Raw genomic sequence first — 19650 nt, 5'->3', positions numbered from 1 at the left:
TGCTTCTTTCTTCTCCAAATTGTTTCTTAGGGCTAGTCAACTCTTTAACTTTTTTTTTTTTTTCTAATGAAAAAATGTAGCACAGAAGAGGGAATATTTTACCCGAGGGGTGAAAAGTTGGCTTAGGAAGCGTACCGAAAAATTATTTTCAGTATGAAAAATATTTTTTCGCTTATTTGGTTTGATGTAAAAATACTTTTTTATAAAAATATTCTTACAAAATACTAATACTTAAGCTGCGAAAAATATTTTTTTTTATATTTTTATCGAATTAAATAAATGTGATTTTTTTTTTCAATCAAACAAATGTTGATGAATTTTGTTTTAAAAAAAAATTAATGAAATATTTTTATGAAAAATTATTTTTTATGGTTTTACGTTGAACCATACAGACCAGATCCATTGGATCAATGCAGAGCAAGTGTAGTGGTTGGTATGTCTTTTTTCTGCTTCAGGTTGAATAAAAAAGGAAAAGATAATTAGGTGTGAATTATTGTAAATTGCGATCGCGGGATCACAACTTTAACTAGGCCTAGTTTATCAATAAGAGTGGCCCAGTGAACTGGGCTTTATTGGGCCTCTACTTTTTAGATCCGTCCTGTTCCCATGTGGCTTGTTGAGAGTCATTTCTATGTTTCATTGTTTGTTTTGACGGAACTTCGCTACGAACAAAGTTGAGTTGCAATTTTATTGCTTTTCTCCACTCAAATTGGAGAGCAGAAGAAAACGACTTCCCTTCTGACTAAGGCCGAGTCATTTGTAGAACTACGGCTACTCTGTTTTCTAGCAGTGTTATTAAAATAAAGAGTGAGAACTCTTCACTCTCAACTGGAACTTATTTCTAATCCCCTCGCCTACACAAAACCAAACATTCTGTTGTCAGCTGGGAATGTATGCATTTCATGACAGCGACGGTGGTCGCAATTCATCACCCGCGCTGGTATGAAGGGACAGGTACAACTGTCATTTAGAAAATCATTTCAAAATTATTATTTTAAATTTTATCAAAAGATCTAAATTTCAAAACTAAAAAGTTATCCTTTAAACAAGTTTATTTCGTCGAGGTTTGAGTAAAATTACAATCCTTTCTTCTGAGAAGAAAAATGTAGCAAGATATCTGCTTTATTTATTTTAAAACAAATAAAATTTAACTAAAATATAAAATAATTAGACTTAAATCTTATGACTCGAATATCAGGCCGTGCCACTAAAATTATAATTTTAAAAATAAAATTTGATATATCTCTTACCACATTCATCCCACGAGTAATTTTGCTATTTTTAAAAATAATTATAATAAAATGATTAAATTTAAAAAAAAATATTACATCAGCTATATAACTAATGCATTTTATTTTATTTTATTTTTTTTACCGTTCCACCAGCAAACATGAAAGCTGATCCAACACCGTTCGTCAGCCTAATAGTCATGGTTTGTGGCGCGGAGCTTCTCTCTCTCGTCGGTATGCAGAAAACAGAGTCAGAGGGTTTTATCGTCAGCTACTTTCTCTTTTCCACGTGTTCTTAATGCATGGACCCACGTACATCAATGCTCCATCACAAAATCGACGTGGCTACAACCGTAAAAGCTCTCGCTTTACAAAATTATTACCAAATAAAATGGATAATAAAAATTTTACCGGTGGTGGAAGGGGTAGCCAATTTTGACTAGTCATTTTAATTACTGACGATTGGTTCAACAAATATTTTGCTAGGCTTTACTAAATCAAACTAGAATTGGTCTATGTTTTAGGCTTCATTTCAAATTATAAAATTATTATTTTATATATAATAAAAAAATAAGATAAAAAATTATAATTATTTTTATATATAAATTACGTTCAGTATATTATAATGAATCCAAATTATACTTTTTATTAATAAAGATTGATTCGAATATGATGAATCACGTAGCCTAGTACGGTAGACACCAACCTATATATATTAAGTGGCCGTGCTGATTCTTGAGGAACAAAAATTAATATATGATAATTAAAAGTTAGGGACCAGGCGCAAAATTCGAAGAGAGCAGGCAACTAAACTGTAGAGACAAGGAACTGTTTAGTTAGATATAATTATAAATATAATATAATTAGAAAAACATACAGTTAAAAATACAGTTGTTATAACTACATGCATCCTGTTTGGTTGGATATAATAAAAAGCGCTGCAAGTATAAATAATTTGTTTGGTTGCATGCAAATAAGAAATAATATTTAAAATTTTATTATTTTATATATATGATGGTGAGATTATCTCAAATGTCAAAAAAAAAATTTGTTTAAAAAATAATTGAGCAGGAAAGCATATTTTTTATTTAAAGTTACTCTCCAACTGCTATAGTTGAAACTACGGCTAATTTGGGTGTAGTTTGATGAGCTACAGTTGGGCCTCCTCCTGCAGTTTCTACTACAGCAATTTGAATTAAATATATCAAACAAAATATTAAATTTACATTTGCATGTAGTTAGTTGCAACAATATATAACCAAACGGTCCCTAAAACAAGATTTTATTTTATTCTTTATTTGCTAATTATTAATTAATTGTTTTTTTTGGCTGGTTTCACGAACACGCGGAGCGAACAGATCCGTCAACAGCTGATTGTGACATCCCGCGGTTGCGTAAACGAGAAATTCTACACTATCACACTTGCACCACGTCATCAATAACAAGCCAATCACCTTTCTTCTTCTCAAATAAAAATACAATAAAAATATTTTTTTATAATCATAATGGGACATATATTTCTAAAAAATTTTTTTTGATTGGTTTGTTACGCCACGTCATTAATATACCCGTTGCATTCTAAAATTTTTCTTGCGTAAACTGAACACGTGGCGCCATAATTGAGACTCGTCCGCGTAGGATAACCACGTCGTTTATCACTCGGGGCTCCTTTTCCCTTGTAAATATCTACATGTCCAAAACGCTTTGTTTGTTCTCCTTTTCAGTTTTGCCCAATTCTAACCGCATGTCAAATTAGTCAACTCAAAAGTACTGTTTAATTTACCTGTATACCTCAAAACTTAAGTAAAAAAATTTATACTTTAGTCTGTGTGTGGCACGTATTTACTCATTTGTTTTATCCTTCTTTTCATTAAATTTTTTTTAAAAAATGGTAAAATTTTGTATCTAAGGAGGTAAGATATACAACTATAGATCGAGTGTATACGTAGTGCTTTTATTCGGAAATAACTGGCGTTAGAAATGTGAAATAGATAGGCATTATTTATTTTTTATAAGTTGTATTGTAGATGTAATTACAAGTAAACTTTGGTCTGCCATATTATATTAGAATTACAGATGAAAGCCTAAATACTGTATTTTCAATCTATGCCCAAACTAAATATAGATGAAAATAAAAGAAATTTCTTTCTTCTTTAAAATTGCAACATATAAGAGAACTTCCAATTATAGGCAAGCGAACAAAAATATCGATAACTTTGCACTCTCAATTACATATATTGTGACGCTCTACTTTTCAAGATATCATTCATTCTATGACTATTTTAGTCCTAATACATTTAACTTTCTCAACTTCTTGAATTTAACTACCGTCCAAAATATTATAGCCAGCGTTGTGAGACGCGTCTTGCTAGTTTTAGCGGATCTTATGGTGAGCCATACTTCACCTACAATAGTAATCAGTATGAGAGTCTCGCTCTCTTCACTATATAATCTTACTTAACCGAGACTCATCTTACACTTCTAACTGGTAATTCGCTTTGATACTAACCGTGATGCCTCATTTCCCAAAGTGTCACTCATTCTATGGCTACTCTAGTCCTAATATATTTAATTTTTTTAACTTCTTAGGCCTAACTAGCCACCGCCGAAAATATTATAGTCGAGTTAAGAGTCTTGACTCTAATATATCCTATATATAGGATTATTTGAAGTCTCACTTCTAGCTATGAAATAAAATAGTTACAAATATAACTGCTGCAAATCAAGCTACACGTCTCTGTAATTACATTATATTTGTAGATACATTCATCTAAACAGCCCCCTATCTTTCCAGCCTGTTTTTTAAGTTGAGTAATAAATAATAAATTAAATACACCATTGTTTGTTAGCCTAACCATTGATTGAAGTTTGTTTGCTTGCTTAAGCATTGATTGAAAGTGACTTGTCTCACAGTGGCTAAGTAGTCAACCTCTCCAGTTTCATGCCTAGCATTCATCAATGAGCCTAATCTAAGCATTCACTGAAGGTTAAATTTGTCTTAAGCAATTCATTGAAGGTAGGTTTTAGTCTGACACATGCAGCAGGTTCCCCAATTACTTTGTTTTCTTTTTCTTTAAGTCGATTTAGCTTTAATTAGTTTGTGAATGGAGAAGATTTATTTACTTTGCTAGGCACTAGAACTTTATATTATTTTTCGAACGGAATAATTTTAGCCATTGAGTCGGCTTTTGATCCGACCCGTTGGTAATAAACACTCAAAAATTGCTACCAATCTTAAAATTTTGTCCCACCAAATCCAACTTTTACCATCCAAATCATACTATGTATTGTACTTAACTTTGTTTTACTTAAAAAAAAAAAAAAAACTGCTGGCACAGTTTGTTAAAATTATTTATTTTTTTGCTCATTATGAATGAATCCGAATTTCCACAGATTTAGTTTATGTCCCTGTCACAGTTTTGGAACTAACGCCCCTGTTTTCTATTTGAGAAAAGGGGGAAAAAATGCGACCACTCCTGGCCCCATCACATTGCATCATCTAAACAAATAGAGTCAAAAAAAAAAAAGAAAAGTAAATAGGAGTTTAATGCTCACTATGGAAAGCTTTGTTAAGAAGGAGAATGCATATTAAATGTGACACGATATGTATAAAAAAAAGAAAGGAACAAATATCAATACAACCAAGATGCTATCCTTGTCATATTCCACAGCACATTTCCCTGTTAAACCCAGCATCTTACTGTCCCTAACAATTAATTAATCGTTTCTTTTTTGAAATCCACCTCATCTTTGTGGAGTTCTTTATTAATTAAAAGTTTTTTTTTATTAAAAAGATTGATCACTTGCAAAAAAATATTTTAGAATATACCCCAAGCATCCCAGCATACTTTATAATATCTGCTAGTTAAGCTAAGCAGATCAAACATTTAAAAAGAAAAGCGTTGGGTGATGAATGACGTAATGAATTGAGCTTGTGTTTGCTATTAATTAAACAAATCAATGAAAATAGTAAATAATATATCAATAAAAGCAGTGCTATTAACACTTTTCTATTTTGGAATCTATTTATTTGAAAATATTAATTTAGAATAAATTGAATATTCTGAGTCAAAAGGAGCATCGCTTGAACAAAAAAAAAAATCTCTTCAGAATGCCCGATTGATTTACTAATTAACTTTTAGAATCAATTCAAAAAATCTAAAATTTGCTAGTGTTAAATATAAAAGCATATAAAAACTGTTCCCTGACAGCTTAAATTTTTATAGTATAACGATTGTTTCGTATTATTTCATATGATATTAAAGCCCTTCTAGAATTTTATTTTCTTTCAACTACAATTTTGCTCAATTCCCCGTAAGGCGAATTATTCGTCTGAGATCAAAGGTTTCACATAGTATCAGAATAAGAGGTTATGAGTTCGAGTCACACTAAACTCCTAATATTATTAATTTTTATTTCATTTAATTCAAGTCCATGTTATGAACTTTATAAAAAATTTCGAATCCAGATGTGAAAGAAAGTGTTAAATATAAAAGTATATAAATATCGTTCTTTAATAAATTAAAGTTTTAAAGTACAACGATTGTTTCGTATTATTTCATAGCTAGGAGCTAGATGTACATAGCATGCGGGTAATTGTCACCTCCACTGAGCTGTTTATCCTGCATTTCCTTTTTCTTTTTATCAAGTATTTTAATGTTTCTAGTATTTAATAAAAGTTCTTCTCTTTATCACGTTAAAAGGTATACTTCTAACTAAGATAATCACTTTTATTATTGATATGAAGTAATGCAATTTTACCATATTCTCAAGGATTTTGGGAAGAAACACTTTACTATTCTAGTAGCTACGTTTTAAAAGTTAAAAATTAATTAATTATATATAAAGGTTGTGAGACCGGTTTCTATAAAGGTGCTACTACGTGTACCTCATAGCGCAAGCCGGTGATTAGTGCAACTATATATTTTAATTTGAAAACGTAATTGACTAGAAGGATACCCAAATTTTCAAAAGCAAAAGGAATGTGTCGTTTATTTTGGAATTCGCCGGTTTCTGATATTCAATTGTTTTTTTTATTTTTTATTTTTTTAAAAGAGATAGGAAGCACATTATCCGCTTCGTTTATTTTATTTTTAGAAATAAACTTTGCTGGAAATGTGAATCAACTAGGATTCGAATTTGGATCTCGGGTACTAACCACCAAGTTCTTTGTCACTTGCTTTAGGGACGATCAGTGATATTCAATTGGATCTCGGATATTCTATTGTTATAATCTCGCATAGTCGCATAGCAACAAAAAAATATTTTACAAACTCTGATGGGACCAGATCGAGCACTCGACCCTTTCTCTCGTGCTGCGTATGCGTTAGTGGTGCACTATAAGTGCACCACTGTAGAGTTCAAAAGATCAACAAAGTTACCAAACAGCCATTTTTTTAAGTTTTCGCTGATGCCATGCCTTTAGTAAACCTAAATAAATTATTTATTTATACAATGTTGGAGTCAGACTGGTGAGTTTTCTGCCGTTAGATCTACTACTACTTCTTTGATCGTTTTTACCCTTTAGATCAATCATACTATTCAACCAACGATCTATTCAACTTTAAGGCATCGTTTGTTTCGGGGATAAGCAAAAACTAACTATTCAAGAGATAGGTATAAATTGAGATATAAGCGGGGATTAGATTAATTTTGTATTTGGATAAAAATTAGATTATTCTTGGGGATAAAAAGAATATCGTTTGGTTAGATAATATGAAATAAGAAGGATAATGAGTAGTTATAAATAGAAAAATGATATTATCTCTCTCGTTATATTTGAATTTGAAATTTTTATTTTTATTTTTAAATTTTAAATTTTAACTTTTAAATTTCAAAATATGAAATTAAACTCTCAACTTTTAAATTTTTAAAATTTAAAATATCAAATTAAAATTTAAAATTATAAACTTTAATTTTGNTTAAAATTATAAACTTTAATTGTAAAATTACAAATTAAAATTTTTTAAAATTAAAATAAAAATAAAAATTTTAAAATTTTAAAATTTTTTTAACAAAAGGGGTGGAAACAACTTATTCCCACCCTTAGATATAGTATTTGAGGAACCAGGGAGGATAACCCCTTATCCTCAGTTCCCTCCTTAACCAAACAAGGCGTAAAAAAGACCACTATCATCATAATCACAAATCTCTTCATCCTAACATCGATAACCTAGCCTAATTTTACAATATTCACTTAAATACTTAAAAATATAGAATTAAAGATATTATTTTGTTGCAAATTAAGCATTACTTGTTATTATTATTATTATTATCATATTATATACATAATAAGTCGCCAATTAAGGAATCAAATCACATTTTCTCCTGCTTTCGATCCCAACCTTTTTAATTTCCCCTTTTAGTTATTTATTTATATTTATTTTCAATTAGGAGACGCGTGACGTGCGACTATTTCCCTAACAAAGTAGATCGCCTATTTGACACCCAGCTACGTTGGGGACCAAACTCTGGAGAGCGTGGAGCTCAGGAAGAGGAAGAAGAAAACAACAATTACAACTCTCTCTCCTCCTCCTCCTCCTCCTCCTCTACACACCTCTCTCTCTCTCTCTCTCTCTCTCTCTCTCTCTCCCTCTCTCTCTCTCTCTATATATATATATATATATATATATATATATTGCGTGGACATGCATGCTTGCACCCAAAAAAAAAAAAAAAAAAAAAAAAAAAAAAAAAAAAAAAAAAACCAACACACAGTGAGAAAGAGAGATTAAGATTAAGATTGAGATTGAGATTGCTTTTGAGGTCGGTGAGATTAGCAGAAATTTCAGAAACTTTTCCTTGTCTCTTTCCACTACACTTTAATAATAAATCTGTTTTCATCTCCACACAATTTAAACCCTCTGTTGGTTTCCGCAATGTGGCCTCTCTCTCTCTAATCCCCTCCACTCCTCCCACCCTTCACCTTCGCAAAGTGTCGCCACCTCTCTCTCTCTCTCTCTCCTCCTCGGGGCTCTGCAATAAAGAGTCGAGTTTCACTACCCGCGTAGTGAAATGCTCAAAGCCAATATACACTATCCCCACCGCCGCGCCTCGTCCTCCTCTTCCGAATCTCGCCCGAAGAAGATCCAAGCTCTGCGCCGCCCCAATTCCCATTCCGGGAGATGGCTTCGTCTTCGTCTCCCCTCTCCTCCTCCTCCTCCTCCTCCTTCGATTCCCTGCCCTTGCTCGAGAAGGCCTCCGTTCTCGCGCAATCGGCGCTCATCCTCTTCTTCCTCTTGCTCGCTTTGGGGCGGAGGGTGTTCCGAGCGGGCTCCAAAGAGCCCCCGAACGCCTCAATCCGTGCCCAATCCACCGCCAATTCGGGCTCTGCGGCGGCGGCGGCGGCGGGGGGGGGTTGCTGGTTCAAGGCCACGGCTCTGTGCTGCTTCTACGTTTTGCTNGTGTTTGGGGAACAAGGGAGGATAACCCCTTATCCTCAGTTCTCACCCTTGTTCCTCAACCAAACAAGGCGTAAAAAGGGACCACTATCATTGTAATCACAAATCTCTTTATCCTAACATCGAAAACCTAGCCTAATTTTACAATATTGACTTAAATACTTAAAAATATAGAATTATAAGTCGCCAATTAAGGAATCAAATCACATTTTCTCCTGCTTTCGATCCCAACCTTTTTAATTTCCCCTTTTAGTTATTTCTTTATATTTATTTTCGATTAGGAGACGCGTGACGTGCGACTGTTTCCCTATCAAAGTAGATCGCCTATTTGACACCCAGCTACGTTGGGGACCAAACTCTGGAGAGCGTGGAGCTCAGGAAGAGGAAGAAGAAAACAACAATTACAACTCTCTCTCCTCCTCCTCCTCCTCTACACCTCTCTCTCTCTCTCTCTCTCTCTCTCTCATTACATNAAACCAACACACAGTGAGAGAGAGAGAGAGAGAGAGATTAAGATTAAGATTGAGATTGAGATTGAGATTGCTTTTGAGGTCGGTGAGATTAGCAGAAATTTCAGAAACTTTTCCTTGTCTCTTTCCACTACACTTTAATAATAAATCTGTTTTTATCTCCACACAATTTAAACCCTCTGTTGGTTTCCGCAATGTGGCCTCTCTCTCTCTAATCCCCTCCACTCCTCCCACCCTTCACCTTCGCAAAGTGTCGCCACCTCTCCCTCTCTCTCTCTCTCCTGTTCGGGGCTCTGCAATAAAGAGTCGAGTCTCACTACCCGCGTAGTGAAATGCCCAAAGCCAATATACACTACCCCCACCGCCGCGCCTCGTCCTCCTCTTCCGAATCTCGCCTGAAGAAGATCCAAGCTCTGCGCCGCCCCAATTCCGATTCCGGGAGATGGCTTCGTCTTCGTCTCCCCTCTCCTCCTCCTCCTCCTCCTCCTCCTCCTTCGATTCCCTGCCCTTGCTCGAGAAGGCCTGCGTTCTCGCGCAATCGACGCTCATCCTCTTCTTCCTCTTGCTCGCTTTGGGGCGGAGGGTGTTCCGAGCGGGCTCCAAAGAGCCCCCGAACGCCTCAATCCGTGCCCAATCCACCGCCAATTCGGGCTCTGCTGCGGCGGCGGCGGCGGGGGGGGGTTGCTGGTTCAAGGCCACGGCTCTGTGCTGCTTCTACGTTTTGCTCCTGCAATTAGCGGCGCTCGCGTATGAAACGGTGCGCTTGGCGAAGGAAGGTGGGCGGCGCTTCTCCGCCGTTTATGTGCCTCTGGTGCAATCCCTCTCCTGGGCTCTTCTCTCTCTATCCGTCGTCCACTGCAGCGGCCGCGCATTGGAGAAATTCCCCCTTTTGGTGCGGCTATGGTGGTTCGTCTCCTTCTCCCTCTCCGCTTACATCGCCCTCGTCGACGCCGAGGGTTTAATGAGCGGCTCCTTCGCTCTCGGCTCGCATGCGCTCGCCAATTTCGCCGCGTTCCCCGCCCTCGCCTTCCTCTGCGTCGTCTCCCTCCGCGGCTCCACCGGAATTGCCCTCGCTCCGGGGAATCCCCGCCTTCGCGAGCCGTTGCTGGCCGAGGAGGAGGAAGGCGAGGACGAGAGAGAGCAGGGCTGCCAGAAGGTCACGCCTTATGCTCAGGCCGGGCTCTTCAGCCTCGCCACTCTGTCCTGGCTTAACGCCCTGCTGTCCATCGGCGCGAAGCGGCCCCTCGAGCTCAACGACGTGCCGCTCTTGGCTCAGAAGGACCGCGCCAAGACCTCGTATAAGACGCTGAATTCGAACTGGGAGAAGAGGAAGGCCGAGCACCCTTCCAGGGCGCCTTCTCTCGCATTGGCGATATTCGATTCGTTCTGGAACGAAGCGGCTTTAAATGCTGTTTTCGCGCTGCTGAACACTCTCGTCGCCTACGTCGGCCCCTACATGATTAGCTACTTTGTCGATTACCTGAGCGGAAAGATCGCGTTTCGTCACGAAGGCTATGTCCTCGCTTTGATCTTCTTCAGCGCCAAGCTGGTGGAGACCGTCACCGCTCGCCAGTGGTACCTGGGGGTGGATATAATGGGAATGCACGTTCGATCGGCTTTGACTGCCATGGTGTACCGCAAGGGGCTGAGGCTGTCGAGCGCGGCCAGGCAAAGCCATACGAGCGGCGAGATTGTGAATTATATGGCGGTCGACGTGCAGAGAGTTGGCGACTTCTCTTGGTACCTTCACGATACGTGGATGCTACCTCTGCAGATACTTCTCGCTCTGGCTATTCTGTATAAGAGCGTCGGGATCGCCGCTCTCGCGACGCTGGCTGCCACAATTATCTCTATTCTCGTCACTATCCCGCTGGCGAAATTCCAAGAAGATTATCAAGATAAGCTGATGGCTGCTAAGGATGAAAGAATGAGGAAGACCTCCGAATGCCTTAAGAACATGAGAATTTTAAAACTACAAGCTTGGGAGGACCGGTATCGGTTGATGCTCGAGGAGATGAGGAAGACGGAGTTTGGGTGGCTGAAAAAGGCTCTGTACTCTCAAGCTCTCATCACTTTCATCTTTTGGGGTTCTCCCATCTTTGTTTCGGTGATAACTTTTGCTACTTCTATATTATTGGGCCACGACCTAACTGCCGGCGGTGTTCTTTCCGCTTTAGCCACTTTCAGAATTCTCCAAGAACCGCTTAGGAACTTCCCTGATTTAGTATCTATGATGGCTCAGACAAAGGTGTCCTTGGATCGGATATCAGGTTTTTTACAGGAGGAAGAGTTGCAAGACGATGCAGTAACAAATGTTCCGCCTGGAACTACAGATGTCGCTATTGAAATAAGAGACGGCGATTTTTGTTGGGATCCGTCTTCTTCACGGTCGACGCTATCTGCGATTCAATTGAAAGTGGAAAAGGGAATGCGTGTGGCTGTTTGTGGTGTTGTTGGTGCGGGGAAGTCGAGCTTTCTCTCTTGCATACTTGGGGAGATACCGAAGCTCTTCGGAGAAGTCAGTAAATACATTTCCAGTCATCTTTGTTGGTTTCTAGTTTGGCAAAGAAGCATCGAGGCCTCCTCAAGTATATGCCATTTTGAAAATGCCCTCTAACTTTGCATTTCATTATTGACACCTCGTCAGCTGGCAAATGAATAGAGCTATTAAATTCGGCGGAATTACTGTTAAATATAACGGAATCTCAATTAGACCAGTTGAGCTCACTCAAATTAAAACAAGCTAAACTTCTAGTAGCATCGATTACTTAAACAAAATAAAATAAAAAAAATTTGGAGGTCTGTTTCAAAATGGCCTGCTATGTAGGAAGCCTCCGTACATTTCTATCTTCTGTTTAAAGAAGCTTTTGTATTATGCAATCTGTATATATTATGACTTCCTTTCGTGTTCTTTTAGGTCAAGGTATGTGGATCTGCTGCTTACGTGTCTCAATCGGCTTGGATACAGTCTGGAAATATAGAGGAAAACATTCTTTTTGGATATCCGATGGAGAAGCAAAGATATAAGAATGTTCTCCATGCTTGTTCACTAAAGAAAGATTTGGAATTATTCTCTCATGGAGATCAAACAATTATTGGGGATAGAGGTATTAATCTAAGCGGTGGCCAGAAGCAAAGGGTGCAGCTAGCGAGAGCACTCTATCAAGATGCCGACATTTATTTGCTTGATGACCCCTTTAGTGCGGTCGATGCGCACACGGGAAGTGAGCTATTCAGGGTAATAATTAGAACCTTATAATTTTGTCGTTTCCTTAATAGCGTTAAACTTAGGTAAACTCATGAAGTATAATATTGCAGGAGTACATAATGACAGCACTGGCTGGTAAGACCGTGATATTCGTCACTCATCAAGTTGAGTTTCTTCCAGCTGCTGACATGATACTGGTATTAATCTCCCTTTTCATTCTTATCTTTTCACCCCCAATGGCAGAATCGATGATTGATATGTTTTAGATCTCCTTTAGTAAAGCCCATATTCGCTTCAAAAAAAAAAAAAAAAAAGACTTTTACCAATGACATGTAGTTTTATGGAAAGAACTTTGTTGTCCTACGGCAAACTTGGTAAGAATAGCGCCTAAATATTATTTGATTTTTAAGTACGTATTTATGGATGTAGATACACATACGTTCCCATTGCTTATCTAGATAAAGAAACTAAAAAGAGAAGAAGAAGAAAGAACGGGCGATTTGTTTTTCTTGAACTCTCCTTACCAATTTTTTTTATCCATTACGACCATGTAGTTTTGTTATTTATTGTTAAAGAGTAATTAGTTGGCAATGTTATGTTCTTGATCGAATTTAACAACAGCACATCATATTATTTTCCCGTTCAGGTCTTTAGAGAAGGTCAGATAATACAGGCTGGAAAATATGAAGATCTTCTTAAAGCAGGTACTGACTTCAACATTCTCGTTTCAGCTCACCAAGAAGCAATTGATGCAATGGATATTTTTGAAAGTGCTTCTGAAGATTTAGAAACTAGTACTTCTAATGGAGAGAGTTCCCTATTCAATAAAAGGTTAACATCAAGCAAAAGCAACATTGACAATATGAACAGTGAGATATCGGAAAAAGAATCATTGTCTGATAAAAAGGCAAGGAAGGAGAAGAAGAAAGCGAAGAGAATGAAAAGAAAGCAGCTGGTTCAAGAAGAAGAGAGAGAAAGAGGAAAGATCAGCTTTAAGGTGTACTTGTCATATATGGCTGCAGCTTACAAAGGAGCACTTATTCCTCTCATTATTCTATCTCAGACAGCTTTTCAGGTGCTTCAGATAGCTGGCAATTGGTGGATGGCGTGGGCAAACCCTCAAACTGAGGGAGATAAGCCAAAGACAAATAGTGTCGTTCTTTTAGTCGTTTATATGTGTCTCGCTTTTGGGAGTTCAGTGTTTGTTTTCATTAGAGCTGTTCTTGTTGCTACCTTTGGTTTAGCAGCTGCACAAAAGCTGTTCATAAAAATGCTACGAACGGTTTTTCGAGCCCCAATGTCCTTCTTTGATTCTACTCCTGCAGGCCGGATCTTGAACCGTGTAAGTAATTTATCACTAATTGTAAACGGTCTTTCTTTAACAATTCTAAGAAGAATATACTAGTTATGTAATATTTCACTTAGCCTCCGTTTGGTTCGGGGTTAAGGAAAAAGTAGCTATTCCAAGGATAGGGTTAAGTTCAGGGTTAAAGTGTGGTTAAAGTTTTTTTGTGTTTGGTTGGGGGTTGGAGTTAGTCTAGAATAATGAAAAATAGTGTTTGGTTGGAGTAGGTGGGATAAGAAGATAATGATTGATAAAGAAGGATAATGATTGGTTGGAGTAGGTGGGGTTGGAGTAGGTGGGATAAGAAGATAATGATTGATAAAGAAGGATAATGATTGGTTGGAGTAGGTGTGATAAGAAAGATAGTGAGTTATTATGAATATAAAATAGTGTTTGGTTGGAGTTTGGTGGGGTTAGGTGGAGTTAGCTAACCCGGGATAATTTATTTGAGGTGGGGTTAGCTAACCCCATCCATTTTTTGGGGTGTTTGGGGATAAAATGGGTGTTAAGGGGTTATTCCACCCCTTAACCCCCAACCAAACAAGGGCTTAGGGATTTTACATGTATATTTGTGCAAAAACACCTCGTTAAATATACGGCTGTAAAATATGAATGTTCATACATACTCCTTGACTAGTGTGGTTCCCTTTTTTTAACTTCATGTTGACGAGTCATCCAATTTATGGGTATGGGGTAGTTTTGTGTCCGGATGCAGATATGACTTTCAATAATATATTGGTATTATCTTTCAGGTGTCTGTTGATCAAAGTGTGGTGGATCTTGATATCCCTTTCAGGCTTGGTGGGTTTTCATCAACAACAATACAGCTGCTCGGTATAGTTGGTGTTATGACGAATGTTACATGGCAAATTTTGTTTTTGTTCTTTCTTATGGTGATCGCTTGCTTATGGATGCAGGTAAATAATTTTTGCACTCATATATTCTCAGTTCTGAACATCATGATAATAATTTTTTTCTTCTTAAAAAAACATGCTAAACTTCCTGATACATTTTTCACAATCTAGAATTAGATTCGCATATGGTATGAACATTGACATTTTTCCTTGTAAAACAGAAATACTACATGGCTTCATCAAGGGAGTTGGTTAGGATTGTAAGCATTCAAAAGTCCCCTATAATACATCTGTTTGGAGAGTCTATTGCGGGAGCTGCTACTATTAGGGGGTTTGGTCAAGAGAAACGCTTCATGAAAAGGAACCTTTTCCTCCTAGATTGCTTTGCTCGACCATATTTCTGCAGTGTTGCGGCAATAGAATGGCTTTGTTTGCGCATGGAGTTGCTGTCCACCTTTGTATTCGCCGTCTGCATGACTCTTCTTGTGAGCTTTCCACATGGAAGCATCGATCCAAGTATGTATTTTGTGGTTTTGCACAACTTTTCCAATTTTACATTTGTTTCTTTACTATGTTGTTGAAACTGTGTAAGGTGTTATATTTATTTTTGTGATGTTGCACATTTAGGGTTTGTTTGGCCAAGTTGGAGCTTCTGTAGATGTTCTGCTTGAGTAGAGCTGTTTGAAGCTCCATTTTAGAAGCAGAAACTTCTGCTTTCTGCAATAGAGCTGCTGCTGCTTCTTGTGACATAACAAGTTTATGCTTTTGAAACCCAGAAGCTAATCTTAGGTTCCAGCCGTGACAAAAGTGTCGCACTTTCATTTAGTCACTTGCCTGGTTTCTGGAAGCTTTAGCTTTCTTGAGTAGAGTAGCTGTTCCAGAACCATGGCAGTGTTTTTACTAAATTTTTTAGTGTGACGATTGTAATATTCTGAACATTTGTTTCTCAGCAATTAAATGTGCTTGTTTTTGAGAGAAGATTAAATGTGCTTTTTTACTTGATAGGTATGGCAGGGCTTGCTGTTACGTATGGCCTTAATTTGAACGCCCGTCTATCCCGCTGGATATTGAGCTTTTGCAAACTGGAGAACAAAATTATCTCTATTGAGCGGATTAATCAATATTGCGAAATACCTGGAGAAGCACCACCTGTTATTGAGAACTGTCGACCTCCACCTTCATGGCCCGAGTCTGGCGCAATTGAACTGATCGATCTCAAGGTGCGCATCTAACAAAGTAGCGTCTTATGCGTCAGAGATATTTACACATGTTGCTGCTCAAAATGATATTTCTATGCACGTATTAGCAATTTGATTCTATCACGGTGCTGGTGTCAGATAGAAATGCTGTTCTTTGACATATATTGGTCTAATACCGTGATAGTTTGAAGAGGTTAAACTTCTCACGATCCTGATTTTTGAGCTCTCAAGAATAAATTACATTGCTGATATGTGCTACCTCTACCTCATTTTGACAATTTTAAAAGAAAAATACCACGGCTTGGCATGCTCTATTTTTGGCGGCATAACATATTCATGCAGTTGTGATTTTTTCAAATGATCCCTTGCAAAATGTTTCCCACATTACATCACGCAAATGGCATCTTAAGATTAGCCAGTCAAAATATGACCTTTTCTTTGCCATAGATATCTATAATTGATTAATTAAGTGGAATTGACTTTATTCTCTTTTTAATTTGTCTAAAGGTTCGTTACAAGGAGAGTCTACCAACAGTCTTGCATGGAGTTTCGTGCACATTTCCTGGTGGGAAGAAGATTGGAATTGTTGGGCGGACAGGAAGCGGCAAATCCACTCTTATACAGGCACTTTTCCGCCTAATTGAACCTTCTAGTGGGAAAATTATAATAGACAACATAGACATCTCCACCATCGGCCTCCACGATCTACGATCCAGGCTCAGTATCATACCACAGGATCCCACCTTGTTCGAGGGTACAATCAGAGGCAATCTTGACCCTTTAGAAGAGCGTTCTGATTATGAAGTTTGGCAGGTTAGGCCAATAATACTTGTTTTGTTGAAAAGTTTCATTTCTTTTGGATATACTTACATATATGCCCCTGAAAGATTATCTTTGACATATATGTATCCCTCTTTAGAAAAATTCTTCTATTGCTAAACCAACCTTCCTCAAGAATTAACGTTGTTAGGGCTTATGTATGAAAGGTTTCAGATCTTACGAAGATTTGTATGTAAATAGATGATTTATTTATTTTATTTTATTTTTTGGTGGATTTGTTGAAACCAACTTCTTAGCATGACCTTCTTATGGTGTCTTTCAGGCGCTTGATAAGTGTCAGCTTGGAGATGTGATCCGCCAAAAGGAAGAAAAGCTCGACTCCCCGGGTATTTGCCACGATACTAAACCACCATATGTTACTCTATTATTTTGGCATTTTTCTGTGCAAATAAATATAAGATTTCGGCCTTGCAGTCTTAGAGAATGGAGAAAACTGGAGTGTCGGACAGCGACAACTTGTTTCAGTAGGCAGGGCACTGCTGAAGCAGGCACGCATATTGGTGCTTGATGAGGCAACGGCGTCGGTCGACACAGCCACTGATAACCTCATTCAGAAGATCATCCGAAGCGAATTTAAAGACTGCACCGTCTGCACCATTGCCCATCGCATCCCGACTGTTATCGACAGTGATCTTGTCTTGGTCCTCAGTGATGGTAAGTTATTTACATGTAATAAAACAACCATGAAGCATCATGGTTTAAGTGACTTCCACTTGCTGTCTTTTTTAAAAAAATAAAAATATATTTTAAAGTGCATTTTCCTGCTGCTTTGTTTTTCTTTTTTCTTCTCTTATATCTTTGAAATGTTCCACTTTCAGGTAGAGTTGCAGAGTTTGACAGCCCAATGAGATTGTTAGAGGATAGATTCTCCATGTTTCTGAAGCTGGTCACTGAGTACTCCACCAGGTCAAGCAGTATCTGAGACCGTCGAGACCGCAAGGTTACGATCATCGAACTGGTGGAAGCGACAAATATAAAGCAGTAAATAAGACAATAATGATCAATAGATCTGATCAAGCTCTAAACAGGGCTGAGGACTGACAGAGAGAGAGAGAGAGAGAGAGAGAGAGAGAGAGGAGAGAGAGAGAGTCTACCAGTTTCAACCAATGAAATTTCCCTATAGAGAGAGGCTAAAGAAGTAGAAAAATGAGTGAAAAAGTATGTAACATGTGCTAACTTTGCAAGAAGATTTAACATATAGTTTTGAGTAGTACTCAGGCTGGCAAATTTTCCTTCCGTCCTATCCTTTTTTATCAGTATTCAGTAATTCCTCGGCAATTGTTTCGAGTGGCACGGGGTGGGATAGGTTCGGTTGTGTACGATAATATTCACACACACACACACACTACCGTCTATATAAACTTATGTACATTCTAATGTAGAGTGTAAATTTTACATTGCACAACTTTAAGATTTAAAGTTACCGACCGTCCCTAGAGCAAGTGGCAAAGGATTTGATGGTTAGTACCCGAGATCCAAGTTCGAATCCTAGTTGATTCACATTTCTAGCTAAGTGTATTTTTAAATGAAATAAACGAAACGGGTAGCATACTATCTATCTCTCAAAAAAAAAAACTTTAAGATTTAAAGTTGATAAGTGAATATTTTCTTTTTAAAGACTATGGTGTAAAATATAAAATATGCGTACGGTCAGCATTGCTAAAACATTACCCACCTTCTTAATTTATTTTCTATGCAAATGCTGTTAATCCATGCATACTACAATCTACGAAATAGAAAAGCATGCGCGCAAAAGGCCAAATAAGAAAATCACAACCATTAACTAGCCTTGTTGGTTAAGGCACCAACAAGTGCCTATCATAGGCTGGGGGCTTAGGAGGCTATTCATTTTCAGAATTACGTGTCACATTGTCATCGGATAGGTAGGACATTTGGTAGGTCATCAACAATAAGAAATTATAAAAGAAAAAAAAAAGGAAAGTTCAAAAAGTAAAATCAGCCCCTTTCGGAAAAAGGAAAAAGTCAATCAACCAGGATCTTCCGGAAATTGCATGAAGTAAACAAAAACTACCTTCTTTTCTCTCTCTCTCTTTCCTTTTCAAATTTAAATTATATCATGATTGCAATAACTTAACATAGCATGTGTTGGCTGATCAACAGAAAATTAAAAACAGAATTGAATCGAAACGTGCCTCTTGTGGGCTGTGGGCCCGCAAATGTCAAACAATCGTTCAGTTTTTTCTTTCTTTTTTTTTTTTTTTTTTTTCAATCTCAGCGGGCCCATTTAATACGTGGACTTGGCTATATTTCTCTCAAAAATCGTCATCACTAACGTTTTAAGCCACCGCATCCACCGTCGAAACTTTACGATGAACGGTAACGGGCCGTTGATAGTTTTCTAAAGCCCATTGGATTATAAAAGGCCAAGTAGGCCCCACGGGCTGCTTAGTTTGAATCAAACCCTGTCTTATTCTAAAACTTCATTATCCATAGGACATTATGACGTCACCCATGATATTTCTATATTTTTTTTACTCCTTCGCTCTTTTGACCGTCGGATGAAACTGGCACAAAACAGGCCATCTTCATCTAGCCGTCAAAACGAGACGAATTTAAAGGTCGTGGTGTGCATATGACAACTGGAATTGGAAAACATGTCGATGTCACGAGAGAAAGGGGTTCAAGCTGGACACGTGTCAGTAGATGAGTCGCTGAGATTCGGACTTTTCACTTTTGCCGTGCGTTCCATCACTCAATTCCCTCCCTACCTGTAGTCGTGAAACGGTGCGTCGCACGAGAAGGTTTAGCATATTTAATTTATTTTCTCTCTTTAATCAAAAATCTAAATTATGAATTTTAAGTGTGTAGAAAAATTTTATGCATACTTGTTATTCAATTTTGAAAAAAATTTCAAATACCATCTCTGTGATTTCACACTTTTTCATTTTAATATTCTGTGGTTTAAAGTGTATTAATTTAATATCCTGTGGTTTTATTTTTATCTTTTTATTATTGATTCTGTTAATTTTTTTATTAAATCGGTGACAAAGTTAAAACTAAATACTAAAGTGAATATTCGATAAACTTAGGTAGGGTATTGAAGTTTTTTGTATATAATTTAACGAAATATTAATGAAAAAGATG

The 19650-nt window shown here is 37.5% G+C and overlaps 1 protein-coding gene across 1 annotated transcript; it reads left to right on the top strand.

Annotated features, from left to right (window-relative positions):
• On the top strand, positions 9113-17781 carry LOC109729063 (ABC transporter C family member 5-like). Its single transcript, XM_020259706.1, has 11 exons — positions 9113-11617; positions 12017-12337; positions 12418-12504; positions 12954-13649; positions 14405-14569; positions 14728-15022; positions 15512-15726; positions 16213-16518; positions 16808-16871; positions 16960-17199; positions 17364-17781. Exons 1-11 carry the CDS (start codon positions 9542-9544, stop codon positions 17465-17467), a joined length of 4569 nt encoding a protein of 1522 aa, XP_020115295.1. The 5' UTR covers positions 9113-9541; the 3' UTR covers positions 17468-17781.

This window comes from Ananas comosus, linkage group 25 (genome assembly GCF_001540865.1).
Source record: "Ananas comosus cultivar F153 linkage group 25, ASM154086v1, whole genome shotgun sequence".
Classification (NCBI taxonomy): Eukaryota; Viridiplantae; Streptophyta; class Magnoliopsida; order Poales; family Bromeliaceae; genus Ananas; species Ananas comosus.
Note: the sequence above shows the minus strand (reverse complement) of the source record. Positions and strands in the feature narration are given on the sequence as shown.

Coding starts and splice junctions, on each gene's coding strand:
- LOC109729063 (XM_020259706.1), top strand. CDS start 9,542: ATGGCTTCGTCTTCGTCTCCCCTCTCCTCCTCCTCCTCCTCCTCCTCC. Junction 15,023..15,511: donor ACATGGAAGCATCGATCCAA/GTATGTATTTTG, acceptor TTTACTTGATAG/GTATGGCAGGGCTTGCTGTT. Junction 17,200..17,363: donor TGTCTTGGTCCTCAGTGATG/GTAAGTTATTTA, acceptor TTCCACTTTCAG/GTAGAGTTGCAGAGTTTGAC.